This window comes from Coenobita brevimanus, chromosome 111 (assembly GCF_032717465.1).
Source record: "Coenobita brevimanus isolate Jiangsu-jjx chromosome 111, ASM3271746v2, whole genome shotgun sequence".
NCBI lineage: Eukaryota > Metazoa > Arthropoda > Malacostraca > Decapoda > Coenobitidae > Coenobita > Coenobita brevimanus.
This window is the reverse complement of record NC_137064.1, coordinates 9,715,316-9,736,132: the sequence shown is the minus strand read 5'-3', so window position 1 is coordinate 9,736,132 and position 20,817 is coordinate 9,715,316. Positions and strand designations below refer to the sequence as shown.

Here is a 20,817-nt window from a genome sequence, read left to right as displayed (position 1 = left end):
GAGTGTAATGCTGTATGGTAGTGATACCTGCTCAGTAAAGGAAGAGGATATTTGCAGGCTCTGACGTACAGAAATGGCAATGATTAGGTGGATGTACAGTGCGTCCTTGAGGGCAAGGCCTGGCGGGGGCTAGGTTAAGAGTTGAAAGGTAGGATGCGACTGGAGTGCGTCAGTGTTGTTATGAGGAGAGGAAGATTAAGATGGTTTGGGCATGTGGAGAGGATGGGAGTTGATGATTGGGTGCAGAAAGTGAGAAGTGTTAATGTTGGGGGTAGGATAGTGAGAGGTAGACCGAAAAAGGCCTGGGAAGAGGTCATTGAGTGTGACCTCAGGGTTAAGGGACTAAATAGGGAAGCTGCCAGAGGTCAAGCAACATGAAGAGCCACCATTAGGTGACTAAGGCTGACACATGCTACATGTTGGAGCCTTCAAAAACAAAAACTAAAACGAGTCTTTCCTTAGTCCTTTTTTGCTCCTTCATTATTTGATTTAAGGCAATTTTTTAGTTTATTTGATCCACCTGCCATGCATTCCTCATATTTTTCATTTCTATTTCCACCTCGACTGTTTTCACTTGATTTTCCATTATACATCTCTAATGTTTCATTCCCTTGTTTTAATATCTTACTTTGACTTTCTGCCTCTGCCTTATATTCTTCCAGTTCTTTCTTTGCCTTGCATCTTTTGCTCCTCCATTTCATCCCTCTCAGCTAGTCTCTTCTCCAGAGCATTCAGCCCGTCGATGATATCTCTACCAAAATTCTTAGATTCATAAATTATCTGTATTCTTTCTTCTGATAATTCTGACCTCCCCATAACCTTCTGCTCATCCACTACCCTCTTCTCTAACTTTTTCTCCCTCTCCTTGGATTTACCATGAAGCCCTTAAAATTTTGTTGTTTTAGGATTCATTCTTTTGCCACTAGCTGTAACCTTTGATGTAATTTTCTGTGTTGCCCTGGAGAAACTGGTGGACCTTGTTGTTGTAAACAAAGCCGTTGTTGTCTTACTGGTGTTTTGTGGTCAGCTATCTATCAGTCTATAGCCAGATGCCATAATCCCATAAAGGGTGGCTGTTTCTCTTTGAGTTAGTTGTTTTACAGGGAGGGACATTAACCCTCAGCCAACCCACTTGTATATACATAAGGATCGTGTATGGGTTGGTTATATGGTTGCCTCCCAATGTTGTAAATGGTTTCCTGGCATACATGAAAACCATTTGATTGTCATGTATGGATTGGTTTTATGGTTGCTTCCCAATGTTGTAAATGGTTTCCTGGCTTACCTGAAAACCATTTGGTTGTCATTCAGTGCAGTGCCACCTAAGGAGGAAAGAAGAGTAATAAAAAATTACAGGAAACATGGGAGAAATAGGAAGAGCAAAGGACAGACAGAAAAATATTGATAAAGGTGAAGGAAGAAGTAGGTACAGTAATCCCGCAGTTATTCAATGTAATAGAGCCAAAGGCATGTCCGGATAGTGTATCTGTCTGGATAATGGACATCTACCCCAGCCCACCTTCATACATAGCCTAACTTCGAAAGCCATTGTAAAAGGCCATTACAGTACATTGTACACCTGTTCCTGTTGTTTTACACTTCTCTGTCTGAAGCAGACCTATAAACCACAGCCAACCAATTACCATGGTCAAGCAGACTCATCAACCACAGATAAGCAGTCACCACTGCAGGCCTATACTCTGCAGTGGCATTAAAAAAAAATAAATAAATAAAAAAAATTAAAAAAAAGGCCCAGCCGGGCAAAAATGTTTGTTCTGCCATAATTTCCACACAGACACAAGCATTTTGTCCAGATAAAATGGATAATGTACAAATACTGGTTTTGAACAGCCAGATCACAGCTTCTGGATGATGGATTGTTCAGATAATGGACTTCCGGATGATTTAGATTACTGTAGTAGTACATTGTGATTTTGGTGATGGTCGCCAGCACCTACCACCATTGTGGTCAATTGATTTTTAGAATATCCACATCTTTACAAAATAGACCTTATCTGTCTTCTTATTACTGTATTCCTCAGTCTACAGATGTTTAAATTAATGTGGAGGCATGTACTTAACACGAACATAGCTCTTGTGTCCCACACATTAGATAAACTCTTATGCTTCGTCCAGCGTATGTCTGATCATGTGTGTTGTAGGGGGGAGGGGGCCATAGGTATTTTGAGTGTAATATTTGGGGATAACCTATGTTCGTGCTGCAGACAGTGATGAATGTGGTAGTGGATTTGGCAGGAGTGATTGTGGACAGGTGTAATAATAACTGGTGATTGAAAGGCTTCGAGGCTTTTATCATAGTCACCCTGAATGAAGTGTAGGTTGTAGCATCGGTAGACTGTAGCGCCAGTCAAGCAGGACAGTACTTCCAAGATGAATGGAAAGCTGATGACAGGGAGAGCTGGAGCTCCCATTTCATCAACCCTCGGGACAAGCTTCTGACCATCACCCCTTGCTGAACTTTTTCAGTGTTTCAGCAACACAGAAAATATGTCAGCATGCTCTCCAATACAGGTTCCTCTAACTGTCAACATCAAACTACAGACACATTATACACTACACATCCTACTCAAAATTCAACAAAATTGGCATCTCATTACCAAGCCTCAGAGTCGCCAGGGAGGGGTGGGGGGGGACCTTCAAAGCCCCCATCATCCTCCCCTCTCCGGGTGATGACCATGCAAGATGCCTGGAGCCACTGTCTGATTTACTTCTTCATTTCTGCAACATTCACGGACTTTCCTTCAGCTTCCTCTCTGTTGAACACCATCTCTCCTCCTCTAAACCTCACTTTTTCCTCACCGAGACTCAACTGTCTGAGGAGACTGATAGCAAAACCTTCTCTATATCCTCCTACTTTCTCTATACTCATTTCAAAGCCAAAAGTTGCTGCTGCGTATTTGTACGCAGCAACATATCTAAGCCAAAAGTGGCTGTTGTGTATTTGTATGCAGCAACATATCTTGCTTTCGTGTTCCTGAACTTGAATCATCTGAACTCTCTACTCTCTGGCTTCGCCTTTCCTGTCATTCTCTAACTAAATATTCCTGTACTGTTTACTTATTCCCTAAATCTGCTGTCTATGAAAAATTCTTCGACTGTCTTACTTCTGAGATGGAACACATCCCATCAGTTTCTCCTTTCTCTGAAATCTCCATTCTGCATTATCTGAATGTTCATCACCATCTTTGGCTCTGCTCTCCTTTCACTGATCCACCTGGTGAACAAGCCTACATCTTTTCTATCCTTGATGACCTAGAGCAGCTTGTACATTACCCTACCAGTATCCCTGATCGGCTTGGACTGTGTTCCAACATAGAGTACTTGACCTCTTCTTTACTATTAATCCTTCTGCTTACACTGTTAGTCTTTTCTCTTTGTTGGGCTGCTCCAATCATAGCCTTATCACCATAACCTCTCCTGTTGCTTCAGTCAGGCCTGTAGATGCTTCCAAGAAGTGGCATCTGTGGCACTTTGTTGCTGCATATTGGGAGGTCCACAGGCAGTACTTCATTGATTTTTCCTGGAATAATTATTTCTTCCATGACACAGAGCCATCTGAGTATGTCTCATGCATTACTGAGGTTATTCCCTCAGGCATGGAAGCACACTTTCCTTTCTCATGTACGTTGTTTACTTATCCCCTAATTCTATTATCAAAAATTCTTCAACTGTCTTTCTTCTACAATGGAACACATTGTATCCATTTCTCCTTTCTCTGAAATCTCCATTCTAGGAGATTTCAATGTTCACCACCACCTTTGACTCTCTCCTTTCACTGATACCTGGTGAACATGCCTCCATCTATTCAATCCTTAATGACCTAGAGCAGCTTGTACAGCACCCTACTCGTATCCCTGACTGCCTTGGAGAGGGCTCCAACATACTTGACCTCTTCCATACAACTAATCCTTCTGCTTACACTGTTAATCTTTCCTCTCCATTGGGCTCCTCCAATCACAACCTTATTACCTTAACCTGTTCCATTGCTCCGGTGTGGCCTATGAACCCTCCAACGAAATGTCGACTGTGGCACTTTGGAGCTGCAGATTGGGAGGCCCTCAGGCAGTACTTCTTTGATTTTCCCTGGAATGATCATTGCTTCCATGGCCGGGAGCCATCTGAGCGTGCCTTGCGCATTACGGAGGTTATTTGCTAGGACATGGAAGCATACATTCCATTCTCATATCCTTTGACTAATGCAAAGAAACCTTGGTTTAATTATGCTTGTTCTAATGCTGTCCACAACAAGGAGAAGGCCTACAAAAGATACCAGAGCCAACCCATCCCTGAATCGCATCTCTTTTATGTTTCTGCCTGGAATCCTGCTAAATCTGTTCTTCGTACTATAAAAATGATTTTGTGTACACTAAATACTCCAAACTCTCGAACTTAATTTCTTTCTGCTTCTTCTGACACCTTGCCAGAAACCTTTCTAACAACTTTACCTTGTCATCCCTCCCTCCCTCCTCTTTTCCACTATGATGGCATTGTGGCTGTTTTCTCCACTGATAATGCAGATTTCTTCACTCAGACTTTCTCCTCCAGTTCCACCTTAGACGATTCCGGTGCTGTTCCTCCATCACCGCCCCTCTGGCTTCCTGATGTCTGACAATAAAATTTCAACAAGTGATGTATTCTTCTATCACAGGCCTCGTTTCGTTTTGTTTTCGTTTCGTTTCGTTTTTCAAGGCTCCAACATGCTTGCATGTGTCGGCCTTGGTCACCTAATGGCGGCTCTCCACGCTGCACAATCCATTGCAACCTCCCTGTTCAGTCCCTTAACCCTAAGGTCACACTTAATGACCTCGTCCCATGTCTTTCTCGGTCTACCCCTCATAACCCCACCCCCAATATTAACACTTCTCACCATCCTCACCCAATTATCATCCCCCATCCTCTCCACATGTCCAAACCACCTCAATCTACCTCTCCTCATCACAACACCAGTACACTCCAGTCCCATCCTACCTCTCAACTCTTCCATTGTAAACCCAGCCCCTCCAGGCCTTGGACACAGGGACGCACTGCACATCCACCTAATCATTGTCATTTCTGTACGTCTGAGCCGGCGAATATCTTCCTCCTTCACTGCCCAGGTCTCACTGCCATACAGCATTACACTCCTAACACATGCTGCATACAAAGACCCCTTAGCACATAGGGAGAGCCCTCTCAATGTCAGGAGAGGCAAGAGCTCCCTGAACTTCTTCCAACCCCTTCTCACCCTAGCCACAGAGCTAGCTCCAGCCCCACCTCCAGCACACAACATGTCTCCCAAATAACAAAACTCTTCCACACACCCAAGAGATTCACCAGCAAGTTCAATCCTTTCACGTCTGACAATCTCCACCTGCTCACCCCGGCACGCCGTACACATAAAATCAGCATTATCTCGCAGTCTACCTCTGATACCACTACATCTCTTATGCACCCATTTACCACACACACTGCACAAGATGGATTTACTTCCCACGCCGTTGTGGCAAACTGCACATGGCCACTCTCCCTCGTCTTTGACAGTACTGCCACCAACCCTAGATATCATCACTTTTGTTTTATCTGCATTTACCCTTAAACCCTTTTGCCCCATACCATCTCTCCACTTCCTAAACCTTTCCTCCGCCTCCCTTTCATTCTCTGCAATCAACACCAAATCATCAGCATACAACAACTCCCACGGGAGTCCGTTTCTAAAGTCACGTGAAAGGGCTTCAAGTACCATGATAAACAACATGGGACTCAAGACTGACCCCTGATGCACACCAACATTCACAGAAAACTCATCACTCAAATCTCCATTCACTCTCACCTGGGTGCGGGCACTCACATACATGGCCATAACCACCCTAACCAGCCACTTCTCCAAGTCAAGCTTTCTCATTGCCCACTTCACCACCTCTCTAGGGACTCTTGTCAAAGGCCTTTTCCAAATCAACAAAAACAAAATAAAGATCCCTTCTACCAATATATTTTTCCTGAAGGTATCAAACAATGAATATGGCATCAGTGGTCCCCCTACCTGGCATATACCCAAACTGCATCTCATCAGCATTCACTCTTTCTCTAATCATACATTCTAAAACTCTCTCCATTACCTTCATTATCTGATCTAAAAGCTTTATACCTCTATAATTCCTTTTTCCAGGGCATCATCCTTCCCTTTATACACATTTACAATTACACTCTTCAGCCAATCATCTGGGACAACACACTCATAAATAATCCTATTTATCAGGTCAGTGACTAAACTCACCCCTATATCGCCTGAGGCTTTCAACATTTCGGCAGTCAACCCAGACACACCTGCTGCCTTCCCCACCCTCATCCTGCCTATTGCCTCACTCACAGTAGCAGTATCAATCAAAGGCCAAGGACCAGACACTGGATTTGCTGGCTCCAAACCTTCCCCGTCCCAGTCAAACTCCTCATTCAACAACCGGTTATAATGCTCTCTCCATGCATCTTTAATATCCTCACTGTTCACCACTACCCTTCCTTCATCATTCTTCACACACTGCTCACCCATGATATCCCGATTATCCCTCTTCACCTGACCTGCCACCCTAAATATATTTTTCCTTTCCCCATGATTTAGGTTATCAAGTAATTGTCTCTGTGACTCAGACTTTGCCCTGTATACCTCTCTTCTAGTCCTACTCTTGGCAGCCAAATATTCCTCTTTGCTACCACCCTTCTTCCATTCCCGGAAAAGCCTTCTTTTCTCCTTAATTGCATCTTCTACACCCTCATCCCACCACCAAGTTACTTTATGTCTTGGTGGTCCTCTTGTCCAGCCGCATGTTACATCAGTAACTCTCAAGAAATTGTTCTTGAGGGCTCTGTACTGTTCATTAACGCCTCTGTCTACAGCTCCCTGTTCAGCCACCACTCTCCTCAACTCGCTATAGAAGGCATCCCTTACTACTTGGTTTTTCAGCTTCCATATTTTCCTCCTAGGTACATAAGTCCTCTTTTTCATCACTTGTTCTTTAAGCACCATATCACAAATCAATAGTTTGTGCTGCTGCACACACTCCTCACTTCCTATAACTTTAACATCCCTCACTAACCTCCTATCGGCCCTCCTAACCAGAAAATAATCTATCTGACTGCTATTTCCCCCTACTCATACATAATTAACCTACTCCATACTAACAAAGCATATGGGCCTGATGGGGTCCTTCCTGCTGTTCTAAGTAAGTGTGCTTTGAACTGTGCTTCTGTCCTTACTCTCTGCCTAGGTAAACCCTTTTGCTTTTGTCTGTCAACTTGCACCGCTTGTTCTTGTTGGAGGTTTGTTATCATTCAGCCTGTCCCAAAGAAGGGTGACCATTTCCTGCCCTCTGTTGCCCAATTGCTTTAACCCCTTAACCGCAGGGCGTCACTTTCGTGATGCTCGGGTGCAATGGATCATACCGCGGGGCATCACTTTTGCGTTTCTGTGTTATTTTGAATTTGCCCGGGCTTTGAAGTGGTTGCTTGTATCATCTGTCAGTACTGCCAGTGTCAAACAATAGTCAGTGCTGTTGTTGTCATCTGCACTCCCATCCATTGTTGACAATTTAGCCATTTCTCCCAGTTCTTGACCCCCCCTCCGTACCTCCCCTCCATTACCCTCTCCTCCTGCCTGCCCCAGCTGCGCCATGCTAGGCAAGTCTTGCCTGGATTTTTCCACTCATTTCATCCACTGGATTGAGCCCTATGTCTTATTCTCATACAAAATAATATATTTAAAAAAGAAAAAAGATAATTGATAATGCCATACACCTGGAACTGGCTAATTATCACCTGGCAACACTTAGCAACACCCCACGTGCACTCATTCGCTAATTTTCCCGGTTTATTTCCTCTTGAAATATGCTGTATGACCTGTTCTCATAATAAAAATATATACAGTACAATCCCAGTTAACCGGGTGGCTTGGGGAATTTACCTTCCCGGTTACAGATTTTTCCCGTATTTCTGATTTTCAAGTCAAATCTATACAAAGGCTATCACAGCAGTAAATACAGTTCAGTTACTCACCAATCACATTAGGGGTTACACTAAGAGATTCCGCCTGAAAAACTGCCTTGTAAACACACACCATGGTCATAACGGACATGCGTGCAATGTCTAGCAATTTGCAATACTGCAAATTGCACCAGTCCACTGTTTACCGAATTACTGTATTCATTATATGTACTGTACTCATAAAAATTGAAAAATAAAATAAAGAAATAAAAGCTTGAACATTTATTAGTGAACTGATGATGTGTTAAGACTGCACTGTAGAATTATCACGACAACTGTGCCCCCACGTGAGTTTGTTTATGTTTCCGACTGTTCTTCTTCTTCCCCACTTGACCTCCATCACTCCACCCCTCACCCGCCATTCAGCTGTTTTGCAGAAAATAAAATAAATGATGTATGTATGAAATGCAGGCATATTATTTATTTATTTTTCTTCCAACAAAGTAAACTTTCATTCTTATTAACATTTATAGTCAGCCATTAGTGTTTTATAATGTTCGCCTTTTTCAAGTCTGTTGCATATGTCCAGCTTCTGTTTCAAGGTAAGCACGATACGCTTACGTTTAGTTTGCACTTTAGGCATTTTGGAGTGTACAAATTACCGTTTATCAGTGGAACACAATAGCAAGAGAGCTTGTTTACTGTCTGGTGGCAAAACGCAGACTGGTGATTTTTGGAGGGTGTGGAAGATGACTGAATTCAAGTAGGGGAAAGAGGGGGAGAGGAGGGGTAGTTAAGAGGATTTGCTAGGGATTTACATTAGCCGGAAATGCTTTCACCTCGCTTTGTCTGACTTCACCCAGCCTCGCGTGACACGATCAAACGGCGGTTTGGCGGTCCATTCAAATTGGCGCACAGTTACAACTTACTGACATTTTTACCAGCCCTTGAATTTTCCCGTTGTTCTGAGTATTCCGTTTGTCTGGATACCGGATAGCTGGGATTGTACTGTATAAGAAAGGAAGGGAGAAGCCTAAGTGATATTTACATTCACCTGGAACTCATTTCCTCCTAGTCATTTCACAGCATATAAATTAGCAGCTGTCACCTCGCTGATATTGTCAACCCTTGGCAGCCCCATATCCGCCTCGTCATTCAATTCAGTGTTGTCTCTAGATATGAAAGCACGTAGCACTCGAGCCCCTCCATTTCCGCCGCTTCTAGAGGGCCCTGTGACCTTTACCCCTACTAAACTTCGTGTGGGAAGGGGTAAAGGACTAAGTGACTGCTGTGAAGCGTGAACTGGCTAATTTATCCATGATAATGATGGATGGTGACTACAATCTTTGTGGTGAATTGTGTGATGAGCCAGTGGAGGAAGTGGTGATAAACTGCGAGTGCTTCAGTGTCCCAAGTTCATCCTGGCTCCAAGGGAAAGGAGACCTTAGTTACTGGAAGTGACAGTGTAAATAAAACAGAAATGTAAATCTATCTATCTATCTATCTATTGCCAGACGCCTCAATCCCGTTTGGGGTGGCCACAAACAAATCGCCTCCAAGTCGCCCTGTCCCCCGCCATTTCACTACCCTGCTCCCAACTCACACCCCCCTCTCTCATATACCTCTCCACCCCATCCCTCCATCTCATCCTCGGTCTCCCCCTCCCTCTTCCACCCTCCACCTCACTCACATACACTCTCTTCGTCAGTCTTTCACCCTCCATCCTCTCCACATGGCCAAACCACCTCAGTGTGTTCCTCACAACGCTTCCTATCACATCCACATCAACACCACAACGCTCCTTTATATCCTCATTCGTCAGCCTGTCTCTCCACGTGACTCCACAAGCTCCTCTTAAATAACTCATTTCCACTGCTCTCACTCTTGACTTGTGTCCTTCCAACAACGTCCAAGCTTCACTTCCGTACGTTAGAGTTGGTATCACAATACTGTCATGTAGTAACTTTTTTACTTCCATGCTCACTTCCCTGTTTCTTATCACTGCTTTCAAGGAACCAGCAACCTTTCTTCCCTGCTGTACCCTTTCAAGCACTTCACCCTCCAAACCTCCATCCTTACTCATCACACTACCCAAATACTTAAACGTACTCACATTTTCCAATTCCTCACCATCCAACCTCGCTATACATTCACTGACTTCACCTCTCTCAAAGACCATCACTTTACTCTTCCCTACATTCACCTTTAGGTTCCGTTTCTTACACACTCTCAAACTCATCCACCAAGCCTTGCAGCTCCCCTTCATCTTCACTCAACAACACAGTATCATCTGCAAACAACAGTACAGGGAGTTTCCAAACACTATCCTCTCTCACCAGGGCCACTCCAACATCCACTACCCTACCTTGTACCTCTTTTATTACCCCATCCATGTACAGATTGAACAACCATGGAGACATGACACATCCCTGTTTCAAACCAACTTTCAAAGAGAAAAATTCACTTAGTTCACCATCCACACGCACTGCAGCCTTAGCACCATCATACATACTCTTCACAGCATTCAACAACTTCCCATCTACTCCATATATTCTTAACACTTTCCACAATCCTTGTCTATCCACCCTGTCATATGCTTTCTCCAAATCCATGAAAGCCGCATACAACTTCTTTCCCTTCTCTAGAAACTTTTCCACTAAAGATCTAAGAATGAATATCTGATCTACACAACCTCTTCCCTTCCTAAAGCCTCCCTGTTCTTCTCCAACTAATTTCTCTGTTCTTTCTCTAACTCTGTCTATAAGTATCCTACCATACACTTTTCCTATTATACTAAGAAGACAAATGCCCCTATGATTACCACACACTAATATAAGAATATGAGTACAAATACTTGGAGTAATGACAGTGAAAGCTTTGCTCTCTAAGCTAGTTTACTGAACGAGAAAGTTAATGCCTGGAGTGAAAATAAACTACTGTTACTGAAGGAAACCTATGGATAAATACTCTATATATATATAAGTGTAATAAAGTAATAGGAATATAAAGTGTGAGTGTGTTTATGAATAATAAATGACAGAATACCAGCGGGGAACGAGTGCAAGTGGGAAGCTCGTACGCGCTCGCAATTTTCATTGTTCCACAGTGTTTTTTTTTTTTTGGTGTATGGATTCCAAACTACTTGAAAATCATAGAATAGTGTTTCTAGTGATAATAACAGGCTGTGGTAATCATATTACGGGGTGTCGGGAAGTGTAAAGTGGAGACTTCGTTACCCAACTTCAGAAGTCTCCACAAGTCCTGCGGTCGTCGACAAAGGCTCAACAAATATCCCAGGAGAAATCTGAAGATATGTGCCATATGCATATATAATTATAATATTCTAGGACTAATAACTGATTTTTGGCAAATATTTTTAAAAAGTCAGTCGGAGCGCGAATATCCCTGTGTGAGGTGCACGGACCACCTCCAACATGCCCGTGCTTAACGGGTTAACATCCTGTATTTCAAAAGTTTTTGAGTCTATTCTTAACAAAAAAATTTTTTTAAGCACCATTCCTTTAACAACCTTTTTTTTTTGATCTTCAGTATGGGTTTCGCCAGGGATACTCCACTTATGATCTTCTCACGTACCTTTCAGGTACCTGGTGATTCTCCTTTCAGGACTTTTGGCAAAAGCTTTGCTAATGCATTTAACATCTGAAAGTCTTTTGATTGAGTCTGGCATAAATCTTTAATTTACAATCTGCCCTCATATAGTTTTTATCGTTCTGTCTGTGCCTACATCTCTAGCTTCCTTTCTCGTTATTCTGTAACTGCTGTTGTAGGTGGCTACCATTCTTTTCCTAGAGCTGTCAATAGTGGTGTTTCTCAGGGCTCTATCCTATCACCAACTCTCTTCCTTCTATTTGTCAATGACCTTCTAAGCTGTATATACATCTAACCCTGTCCACTGATATTCTGATGACTCCACACTTCACCTTTCCATTTGCTTCCCACAGCATCCATCTCAGTAGTTACTTCAACAAACAAGGGATGGGGCTATGGCACACCTACTGTTTGACTTGGCTCATATCACTGATTGAGGGAAAGTAATCTTCTTGTTTCAATGCACCAAAAATTCAGTTCTTACATCTTTCAACCCAATAAAATCTTCTGCAGGGGTATTGTTTTTAACAGTATCTAACTAAATCCTGCATCATCTTTAAACATACTAGGGGTTTCATTCTCTGGGGATTTATCATGGAAGGATCATATTACCTCTTTTATAAAATCTACATCTAGGAGATAAGGTGAGCTAAGCCGACTCTATGCCTTCTCTACCCCTGCACAGTTGTTGACTTTATACATGGGTTTTATTTGTCCCTGTGTAGAGCATAACTCCCATGTGTGGAGAGGCTCCCTACATACAACTTTTCTCAACAAGATGGAGTCAATGGCTTTTTGTCTCATTAACTCACCTCTTCTTGCTGGCTCCTTTCAACCTCTGTCTCTTCATTGCTCTATTGCTTATTTATCTCTTTTCTATCGCTACTTCAATGGCCACGACTCCTCTGAAGTGTTTGCTTGCATCCCTCAATCACTCTGGAAGGCGCGTAGAACTCGTCCAGCAACAAACTCTCATCCCTTTTTCTGTCTAGCTCGCTAATGCAAGAGTTAACTGTTACTCTGAGGCCTTCGTGTATGCAGGTGGTCAACTCTGGAACTGTCCCTCTGTCTGTATTTCCTACTTCCTATGATCTTCAGTCATTCAAACGCAGTGTGTCCTGGCATCTCGAAATGCACCTATCTTGAATTTGACTCACTGTTATCTTGTTTTTGTTTTTTCTTGGAGAGAACAGTTTTCAGCCTTCTGGCTTTTGGTTTCTTCCTCCTTGCATTAAAAGAAAAAGTGTGTTGTTATATAGTGACTTTAAGTTTTAAAATATTTACTGTTTTATTTTTTTTCAGTAATCCACTCATTCTGCGAGCCACAAAGAAGTTGAAGCAGCTGTGTGATACCTTTGAAGAAAAACTAATAAAAAGGGCAAAACGGATGAGGGAGGATAAACAAAAAAAGCGTGAAGATACCGAACAAGAACATGGGGAGAGAACAGATGGTAGGTAACTGGGGAGTTGTAAACTTAATATTTACCTATGATGCAGTATATACTCTACAGCAGTGTAGGAGTTCACATCTGATTATATCAACATTAGTGAGTGGCCGGCTGTCACTCATATGAGAGGTGCAGGCCTACCATGACAGCTTGGTAACTAGGCACATAATCATTCACGCTCATGATAGGAATTTCAACAAAAAGTATGCAAAAATTGGGAGTCAAAGCTGAGATGGATGCACATTCTCACACACATTTCAAATTTTTGTGTATGCTTACACCATATACTCATGGGGTTTAGGGAGAGGGAATACTGCCTATTTCCCCTGCTTGTCATGAAAGCAAATAAATGGATTGAATCCACTTATTCGATGTAGTGTTGCCGTCGGGTATCTCTCCTTCTTCCTTATTTACTTCCTTCCTCTTCTGTATTTCTTCATTCTTTCCTCATCCTTTTGCCTATGGGTGACTTTACACCTCCTCTTCTCCCTTTCTTTCCTTCAGTCTTTCCTCGTCCTTCTTCCTACGGGTGACTTTACACTCCCTCTTTTGTCTTTCGTTCCTTCATTCTTTCCTCTTCCTTCTTCCTGTGGGTGACTCTACACTGAGTGACAAGCCAAATGGTTTCCTGTTCACCAGGAAACCATTTACTATGCTGGGTGGTAACCATATAACCATATTATGGTGCCTGGTGGTTTAGTGGGTAATTACGGTGCTCCGGTTGGACTGAGCCGGTGAAGGTTTATATTCAAGGGGTTGGGGTTTATTGTTCATGTTATGCCACTCAAGGATGAGTAAGGCTGGTCACTCTCATCTTAACTGTCAGGACCAGCTTGCCTAGCCCCGGGCTCCTACGCCCCTGATGGGGGAAAGTAGAACTGGATGATAAATGGATGGATGGAAAAACAGCTTCTTCAAAAACAGCACAAAAGACAAGAATCAAGGTAACATTTCTACCCATGGCCCAGTCAGGCTAGGCAAGCAGGTTTGAGTGAAAATTGTATAGTAATGAAGTGTTCAATGAAGGAGGGAACGTAGATAGGTAGGTTGGTAAGGTAGAATCATCACAATAATATTCAGTAATATTCATTGCACATTAGTATTTGATGACTTTCAGATATTCCATAAGACAAAGTACTGTACTGTATTATATGCCATATAATGTGTACCAGCATATACTGTACAGTAATCCCTCCAATATCCGATGTAATACAGCCAAAGGCATGTCCTGAAAGTGGGATTGTCCAGATACTGGGACCCTTCCTCCTGGACTGGTACTTATGGACCCTGACCCAGCCTAACTCAGAAAACCACCTACATAACTCCCTACTGGACATTCATAGCACCTATTTAAGACCCTATCCACACCAATAAGGAACAGAAAGCATGAAATAAATGAAAAGGAACCAGAGAATGAAGATTTAGAGGTGAGTATGGAAAATATTTAACAGTATTCAGGGTACTTACAACACGTCCGTGGCCATCGCAATGAATAACCCGCCTCTTCTCTGACTCTGACAGTAGTAAGGTGCACCTGAAGCACCTACAGTAATCCAGTGTTGCACTGCACTTTTTTTTTTTTCTTTTTTTTTTTTATGTGAGGAAGAAGGAACCAAAGGCAACGAGCCTGCAAAACTATTCCATCCAAGAGAAAAACAAAATATATAAGAGAGCCAAATTCAAGATCCGATCATTTCCAGATGCCTGGACACACTGCGTTTGAAAAACTGGAGATCATAGGAAGTAGGAAATACAGTCAGAGGGAGACAGTTCCAGAGCTGACCTGTTGCATAAATGAAGGACTGGGAGTAACGGTTAACTCTTGCATTAGAGAGTTGGACAGAAAAGGGATGAGAGTTTGCTGCTAGACGGGTGCTATGCGCCTGTCGTAGGGGTGGAGGAATGCATGCAGACAGTTCAGAGGAGCAGTGACCATTGAAGTAGCGATAGAAAAGAGATCAAGATGCAACAGTGCGGCAAAGAGACAAAGGTTGAAGGGAGTCGGTAAGAGGAGGAGAGTTAATGAGGCGAAAAGCCTTTGACTCCACCCTATTGAGAAGAGCTGTATGTGGGGAGCCTCCCCACATATGAGAGTTGTACTCTACACAGGGGCGGATAAAACCCCTGTATAGAGTCAACAATTGTGCAGGGGTAAAGAAGGAACAGGGTCGGCTTAGCACACCCAATCTCTTGGAAGCAGATTTTGCAAGAGATGTAATATGATCTTTCCAAGACAAGTCCCGAGTAAATGAAACCCCAAGCATGTTCAAGGATGATGCAGAATTAAGCTGAATATTATCAAACATTAGTGGGTATACCTGTGTAAGATTTTGTCGGGTTGATAGGTGCAAAAACTGAGTCTTTGATGCATTAAAAACAACAAGATTATTTTTACCCCAGTTAGAGATATGAGCCAAGTCAGACATTAGGTGTGCCATAGCCTCATCCCTTGTTTGTTGAAGTAACTGCTGAGATGGATGTTGCGGGAATCGAATGGAAAGGTGAACTCTGAATTCTAATTTCTTAACACTGTGCATTCTTTTCTCACTTGCACTCTACTTGAAACTCACCACTGTTGCACTCTGCACTTAAGCCTTTGCACTCTGAATTCTAATTTCTTAACACTACGCATTCTTTTCTCACTTGGGCTCTACTTGAAACTCACCACTGTTGCACTCTTCATTCAAGCCTTTGCACTTTGAATTCTAATGTCTTAAAACTGCACATTCGTTTCTTACTTGCTCATGCACTTGAAACTCACCACTGTACAGTAGCAATCTGCACTGAATCCTTTGCACTCTGAATTCAAATTTCTTAACACTGTACCATACATTATGTTTTTCGCACTGCACTACACTGTAAATTCCTGTGTGGTCTAGTGGCGAGTTTTTGCTGTTTATTCACTGTCAGCGTCTAAGAGTAGGTGTTGCAGGTGGCCGAGGGGTGCATCGCTGGGATGTGGTGATGGACTACCCACTGCAGACGAGTCTGAAGACAGGCGCAAACTCACGTCCAGAGGAGACTCCATTGTGACTGATGTGCTGGGCTGTGGCTTGGAGGTGGAAGGGCTGTCTTGGGGAGGCAGTGGTGTGGAGCCAGGACTGAGCACAGTGGGGGTCACGGTGCCTGAAGAAACTGTCAGTGGTTGATTGATGTAAGGAATGGCTATTCTGGTGATTGACGATGCGCTGCCTAAAAGTGCGCACTTCCTCCACAAGTCCCAGGGGCCCCATTTCCCTGTCGCAGTCCGGGTGTTCCAGGTAGTCAAGAATGAACTCGACATGCTCCCGGAGTGCTCTTAGCTTGGGGATGGCTGGAGTAGTGGCACGCTGAGAGAAGTCCGCATCATCGTCGCTGTCCTCTTCGGAATCTTCAAGCTGGGTACTTGTACCGGCAGCTGAAGATGTGATCTTGACATCAGACATGATCTGATACCCAGGATCGCCCTTGTTGTCATCCAACCACTCACGCACTTCATCCACATCAACGTCGTCGCCAGCCACATGAAGATGTGCATGGAAGTCATCCATGTCAAAACCTAGAAAGTCGTGCACCACATCAGCACTGAGAAGCAGACAAGACCAACCACTTTCCAGAGTCTTGACAGAGGCTTCCCTCCATGCACTGGCCCAGTTGTAGATGGCTGACTTGATCTTGTAGTGGCGAAGGTTTTCCACAATCCGCTGGCCTCACATGTCCCATCGCTCCCTGCGCTTATCCTCATCCTCAAGAACAACCATCACCTCGTCCAGGAACTTCTGACGGTACAGCCTCTTTGTTGCCACGATCACTCCTTACTCCATTGGTTGGATGAGAGCAGTCGTATTAGGTGGCAAAAACAAGCACCTAATGTGGCCATTCTTAGCCACCAACTCCTTGTCGGACGGATGCGCAGGTGCATTGTCCAGAAGAAGGAGGGCCTTTACCTGGTTGCGCGTTATTCCCAGTGTCTTCGTCTGATAATGGGTGACCTCCTTGACAAAGTGCTGGTGAAACTAGTCTTTGAAGAACTTGGCTGTGAACCAAGCCTTCACAGAATGGTACCACACGACAGGAAGGACATCCATCACCCCACGAAGACACCGAGGCTGCTTTGCACGGCCAACAATAACGGGGTTGAGCAGGTGCATGCCGTTAGGATTGGTGCAACACAAAGCAGATACCCGTTGCTTGGAGAGCTTGCATCCAGGTGCATGCTCCTCCATCTCCTCTGCTAGAGTGTTCGTTGGCAGCAAGCGATAGAATAGACCAGTTTCATCAGTGTTGTAGACTTGACTGAGAGTGAGGCCCTCCCTGTCGATCAAGCCCTTCACCTTCTGCCGAAACTCCTCTACTCCCTCCTCGTTGGCATCCAGAGCTTCGCCATGGGTCTTACGGTTGGTAAGGCCATGCCGTAACTTGAAAGCGAAGAGCCAACCCATGGATGCCTTGAAGTCTGGGGTGTCATGTAACCTTGCATGCTTCTCGACGGCAGCCTTCAACTCTGTACCACTCACCAGCACACCAGCAGCATGTTGTCGATACCAAATCAGCGTGGAGCGGTCGATTTCTGCAAACCAGGGAGTGTACATAATCTTCCTTTCCACATTGCGTTTGGTCTTCGATGCGAAGTCAGCTGTGTACTGGGTGAGCTTGTCCCAGGATTTCTTAATATCAAACAAGGTAGAGCGGGCTAAGTTGAATTCATGGAGGATGCGTGGCGTCAGCCATCATGCGTCCACCTTCTCCGATATCTTTCTCTTCTTCTCCAGAGTCAGAACCAATCGTTTCCTCTTCTCGGGTGGCAGGGCCATCATCACACACACGAGTAAGAGGCAGCAAAGGAACAACAGGGCCTTCAGGAGGTAGGGCACCACCACAAAAGTGAGCATGTGGACGGCCATGGTGAGGAGCGTGCACTCACGACGATGGGTAGGCAGGAAATGGGGAGGAGGCAGTGTCGCCATGCCGGACGTTAGCGGAACTACGCAGCAAAACACAGCTGGTCTGCGCCACACGCCAAGTTCAAATTACGGGTGAAAACATGTCAGACTTTTTTTTTTGGCTTTTTAATGTTTTTTTTTTTTTACCATTTTTGGGTTTCAAAGGCCCAGGCCAAAAATGTCCGGACATTTGGGTGTCCAGTTACTGGGCGTCCAGATATTAAAGGGATTACTGTACTGTGCACCCGTGATTTGGCTGGTGACGTAAAGAAAAAAAAATTACTGAGGTTTAGAACAAAACCAAGGAGCTTAGGACCTACCTGGAGTCTGGGTTGATACCTTCTTCCCCAACAAGCGTGGCATAGGATATGCTAATCAAGGCTAGTCCACACCAGTAGTTTAGGCGAGCATTATTTTTACTGTAGTTTATGATGAAAAATAAAACAATAAATCTCAGCCATGGTCCAAGGCTAGAGAAGCCTATAGGTTTGTTTTGGTTTGTCAGCTAATGTTACTGTTTAGCACTGTCATCAAACTCAGACTGCATCTGGCAGGATGGGTGATTGAGTTCTTTCATACATCATGGCAAATTATCATATCGCACTAATATTGTCCCCAGAAGGTGCTGCTTTATGAGACTTTCATGTCACAGGGCCATATGTTTACATGTTAAAGGATTTCGTGGTACCCAATCCAGCCACAAATTCACATTTTGGGGCATTTTCAGGGATTTCTCCCAGGACATTTACCTACCTAATAATGACTTCATTACATACAAACACTGGAGGATTCTTCATCTTAAATTGTAGAGGTTGTGGGCTTCCTGGGGGGAGGGGGAGTGGGATTCCAAGGCAGGGCAGGACTCCTACTGGGCCCCAGCACGGTCCTCTGGCCATGCCGGCTCCATGGAGTCCTCACCTGAGGAAGTAGGTAAATCTTGTACATTCACAATCCTCTGTTGCAACTCCTCTGCCTCCTACACAAACCCGTCAAAGTCATGGGAACCCACAGACATAGCATCTTCCTCTGGCTCTTGCTGCTCTGGCATCTGTTGAGGATGAAAGTATTGGGTGAGTAGAGTCTGGTAGCGTTGTCATATTTTCTGCTGCCTTAGCTCTTCATAACGGTCGCATTGCATGCAATACAGAGTCCAGCATATCAGTCGTCTGAACCTCATCCACTTCATAAACCATGATGGCTTCCTTGAGTGCCACTGCACCAGCCAAGATGTTATTTATGCAACCCATGGTCATAACTGGTGCCATGGTTTGTGCCTCAGCCTGAATTCCCTGCTCCTTTACCTCACGATGTTCCCTGTCAAGCTCTTCAATGCATTGCATGGCATCCTCTGGCGTTGTGATGCCCTCCACAACCTCAGTCAAATCCTCCTCTTGCACCACCTCACAGCCTGGCACGGCTCTGCATGCTCATACTGCTTCTTGCTGCACAGCCTGTGGTGACTGCACCTCACCGTCTCTAACAGCACACAACTCAGGTGTCAGCTTATTGTTGCCACAGACACTGAATCCCATGCCTTAAGAATGTTCATGATGTCATTCCTCATTTTGTACTTTTAAAAAAAAACTGTCACAATTAAAAGGCGACGCTGTGAAAGGTCGGGCTGAGGCACATGACAAGAACAGGGTACCAGTTCAGCTAGGTCAGGCTGAGGTGGATGGGAGGAAGCTTGGTGGGGATCAGCTGGGCCATCCTAAACCTTCTCATCAGATGCCTCCAAATCCTTGTCACTACCCAGCTCTTCTTCCTGGAGGAGGTGTTCCTCCTCACAATTGTCTGTGGCCTCTCTCAGTAACACAAAGAGTAGGCCAGCATGCTCTCCAATACAAGTTTCTCTAACTGTCAACACCAAACCACATGCACAGTACACACTACACTTCCTTTTCCAAAATTTAAAAAAAATCATGGCAGCTCAACACCTGGCCTCGGAGTCCGCAAGGGGGGAGAACCATAAATGCCCCCACCTTCAGCCCCTCTCCCGGTGATGACTCGAGCTGCCTGGAACCACTGTCTGACTCTCTTCTTCTTCATTTCTGCAATATTCGCGGCCTTTCCTCTAACTTTCGCTCTGTTGAACACCACCTCTCCTTCTCTAAACCTCACCTTCTTTTTCTAACTGAGACTCAGCTGTCTGAGGCAACTGACAGCAGACCCTCTTCTGTATTCTCCTACTTTCTCTATACTCATTTCAAAGCCAAAGGTGGCTGTTGTGTATATATACGCAACAACTTATCTTGCACTCATGTTCCTGAACTCGATTCTTCTGAATTCTCTACACTCTGGCTTCGGCATTCCTGTCATTCTCTGACTAAATATATCTGTGCTGTTTACTTATCCCCTAATTCTACTGACTATCAAAAATTCTTTGACTTTTACTTCTACGACGGAAGACATTCTATCCATTTCTCCATTCTCTGAAATCTCCATTCTAGGAGATTTCAATGTTCACCACCGCTTTGGCTCTCCTCTCCTTTCACTGATCCACCTGGTGAACAAGCCTACACTTTTTCTATCCTTAACCCTTACACCGCGGGCATGTTTACCAATGTTTTGCGTGTCCCGTGGGGTTCTTTGGGCTCCGACAGACTCTCAAAAAATATTTGCCAAAAATCAGTTATTAGTCCTAGAATATTAAAATTAAATATGCTTATGCCACATACCTTCAGCTTTCTCCTGGGATGTTTGTTGAACCTTCGTCGATTACCGTAGGACTTGTGGAGACCTCTGAAGTTGGGTAACGAAGTCTCCACTTTACACTTCCCGACAACCCGTAATATGATTACCACCGCCAGATATTAACACTATAAACACTACTCTATGATTATCAAGTAGTTTGGGATCCATAC

At 44.1% G+C, this 20,817-nt stretch overlaps 1 protein-coding gene across 1 annotated transcript in view; it reads left to right on the top strand.

Annotated features, from left to right (window-relative positions):
* Positions 1-20,817, top strand: part of drosha (ribonuclease 3 drosha) — a 575,197-nt gene that overhangs the window by 63,466 nt on the left and 490,914 nt on the right. The window contains exon 3 of the mRNA XM_080286434.1: positions 12,886-13,034. Coding sequence (XP_080142560.1) covers positions 12,886-13,034 — 149 coding nt within the window. The remainder of the gene's footprint in view (positions 1-12,885; positions 13,035-20,817) is intronic.